This window comes from Myotis davidii, unplaced genomic scaffold (assembly GCF_000327345.1).
Source record: "Myotis davidii unplaced genomic scaffold, ASM32734v1 scaffold244, whole genome shotgun sequence".
Lineage (NCBI taxonomy): Eukaryota > Metazoa > Chordata > Mammalia > Chiroptera > Vespertilionidae > Myotis > Myotis davidii.
Window position 1 is genome coordinate 1,429,571 of NW_006294993.1, and position 2,883 is coordinate 1,432,453.

The 2,883-nt window shown below is 54.4% G+C and overlaps 1 protein-coding gene across 1 annotated transcript in view; it reads right to left on the reverse strand.

The window, feature by feature from the left end:
- The window catches only part of OSBPL2 (oxysterol binding protein like 2), a 54,299-nt gene that overhangs the window by 9,845 nt on the left and 41,571 nt on the right, over positions 1-2,883 (reverse strand). Inside the window, exons 8-9 of the mRNA XM_006769548.2 lie at positions 2,846-2,877; positions 570-677 (exon numbers count right to left, since the gene is read on the reverse strand). Of these exons, the coding sequence (XP_006769611.1) occupies positions 570-677; positions 2,846-2,877 (140 nt within the window). The remainder of the gene's footprint in view (positions 1-569; positions 678-2,845; positions 2,878-2,883) is intronic.

The window sequence follows — 2,883 nt, forward strand, 5'->3', positions numbered from 1 at the left end:
GCGTGGTGGGGGTGTGGTGTGTAGAGGAGAAGGTAGGGAGAGAGAGCAGACAGAGGCTGCCTGGGACTGGGGTGCCATCAGGGAGTGACGGCCAAGGACACAGGGCCCTTTCCAGGGTGATGGGGAGGCTCCAACCATGCCCGGGGGTGACAGCTGCACAGTTCAGTACACTCAGTACATATCACTCTATCACTTAGGGGTCTGCTTTTACTGGGTGGGCTTTATGACATGTGAATTGCATCTCAATGAGGTTGTGGGAAACAGAACTGGGGTCACAGATGTCCAGGAAGAAGGAATGACAGGACGCAGTGTGGACAGGACAGAGGATGGTCACAGCATTGTTTAAAATTTCAAAATAAGTTAACTTGTGATTAGAAAGAAAATTTTCAATACAGAGCGTAAATGGTGCCTCACACTGACCAGAACCAGTTCCCACCAACACGGGCCCTCCCTGCCTGGACACCGAGGGTGGACAGCGCGGGCAGCACACACAGCAGAGTGAAAGCGAGTCCCGCGGTCACAGCCAGTGCTCCAGGGCAGCGCTGTCGGCCCCGCCCAGCGGGTCGTACCTGTGGTTTAGGATTTCCACCGTCCCGTACTGCTCTATCCAGAGCTTCCCGATAATCACGTTGTGCACACAGCAGGTAGGGTTGGTCCAGGTGTAGGCCTCATTGTGTCTGTCAGAGACCAGAAAACACGCCTGTCAGAGCCAGCAGACACCGCGGGGAGGGGTGGGGACAGGAAAGCAGCAGCGGGAGTAATTGCCCTAATACCGCAGCAGAGAGCACTGCTTTGAACTCCCTCCAACAGCGGCTCCTTACTTAGCATTCGTTTGAAATTTATTTCTTCTTCCCTTTGTAGCAACAACAAAGCTTTCTACTTGATATCAATGAGACTGAGACAAAGAGCTCTGCTGTGAGGATGTGAGAGCCACCACCTCCTGCCAGGTGCTCCCAGTGGGATGCGTGGCCTGCGTGAGCAGACACCAGGGAGGCTGTGACAACAAGCTCGGTGCAGGGTATCTCATGACAAATATTTGCAATTCCTTGCATCTCCCAGTTGGACCCAAACACCTGAATCAACAAGGTTTGCAACCTTTCCACTCTACCTGCCTTGTCCCAGGAAAGTGAAGACCACCGGACAGTCTCCCTAAAGTGCTGCCCCCTCCCCACCCCCCGCCCCAGGTCCCCATGTTCCCCTGGCAACCAGCCAGGCGGGGCCAACAGGGCACAGATTCCATCTAATGCTCCGCCCACGGTGCTGCCACAGCTCAGAACCCTGCCTGCGGTGGCCTGGGCTCTGCAACAGCTCTGGGGATCAGGCCGACGCTACAGACTCTGCTTTTGAGCGCTTGCTTTGAGGTGCTGTGGACGGAAAGAGGCCACATGCTAATCTAATTCAGGGAAGGCCTGCATGGTGGTCTTGCAAACTCAGAGACCCAGAGGAACCTCAAAGGATGGTCTGAAATTAAAACCTTTAATTAAAAAGCAGTTTATAGTGGGTAGTCATGTCCTAGGCCAGTATCTTCCCTGACAATGATCAACTTCGATCTTTATTGGGCCTTTTGTCTTTTTGCTTCTAAGACAGTTGTTCTCAACCTCCTGGCCCTTTAAATACAGTTCCTCATGTTGTGACCCAACCATAACATTATTTTTGTTGCTACTTCATAACTGTAATGTTGCTACTGTTATGAATCGTCATGTAAATATCTGATTGCAGGATGGTCTTAGGCGACCCTTATGAAAGGGTCTTTCGGCCGCCAAAGGGGTCGCGACCCCCAGGTTGAGAACCGCTGTTCTAAGACAACGTATCACTGGAATGTCAAAGTAATTTCCCATTTTCTGGACCCCCAAAGCACAGGCACCACTCTGTGGGGACCACAAACCCCCGTTGTTATTAATTGTTGAGTGTTAACCATCCTGCACTCACCTGTGTAAAAGAACCATGTGTCCATCATTTTTCTTTTTATCCAATCCAGTGTCCCGCTTGGCTTTCTCCACTCCCTCATCCTTCACCAATGGATTCCCTGTGACCCGCCTACGTCCCTCCTTGATTGTCATGTATAAACAAGGTGCAGAGCGCTGTGCTCCACGATCTCCCCACGTGGAGGTTCTGCTTCTGGCCATTGTCCAGTTTGGCTTAAATAAACTCACAAAAACTCGCCACAGGTTTGAGTGTTTCTTACGTTGACAGTGTTTTGATCGACATCAGATCGGGGGCATTTAGATTTAGGCTGGACGGGGTGGGGCAGCCTCGAAGGTGCCCCTCGCTGTGTTCCCCGGAATCCACCCCTCCTGCACTCAGCAGGGTGGGTCTGTGTGACCAACGCACACGTGTGGGGAGGGTCGCAGTTGAGTCATTCCTGGGTTAGGTCATAAAAGACACTGTGGCTTCCCTCCTGGTGGCTTCTCCCCTTGCGCCCCCGGCTCTGAGCAATGTCAGCACCAACTGCCAGGGAAACAGGTGCTGTGCCCAAGTCCTGACGCCAACTCCCAGAAGCCCGAGCATAACCCCCTGCACAGGTCCCAGCTGCTCAGAAACCACATCCTGAGCTGCTGAGTGTGGGGTCTTCACACAGGATAGGTCACTGCTACAAGCAGTGCCCGGAGTATGTCCAGGGCACGTGGGAGCACGCCAAGGCCGAGTGGGGCAATCCAGGTCGGCACTAACAGAGGGAGCAGACTCGGGAGGGCTCTGCTGCTGGCAGGCAGCCCCCCGGCCACTCCGCACGCGGTGACCTCCCTCCAGAGAAGAGCCCCCCGGAAAGAGGTTTGCTTCCACAAACAGCTGCATGGCTGGCGCTGGCGGAGGCGGAGGGAGGCGGCTCAGGCCCAGGGAGGCTCACCTGAGAAGCTCCAGTGTGATGGTGCCCCGGGGCTCCGC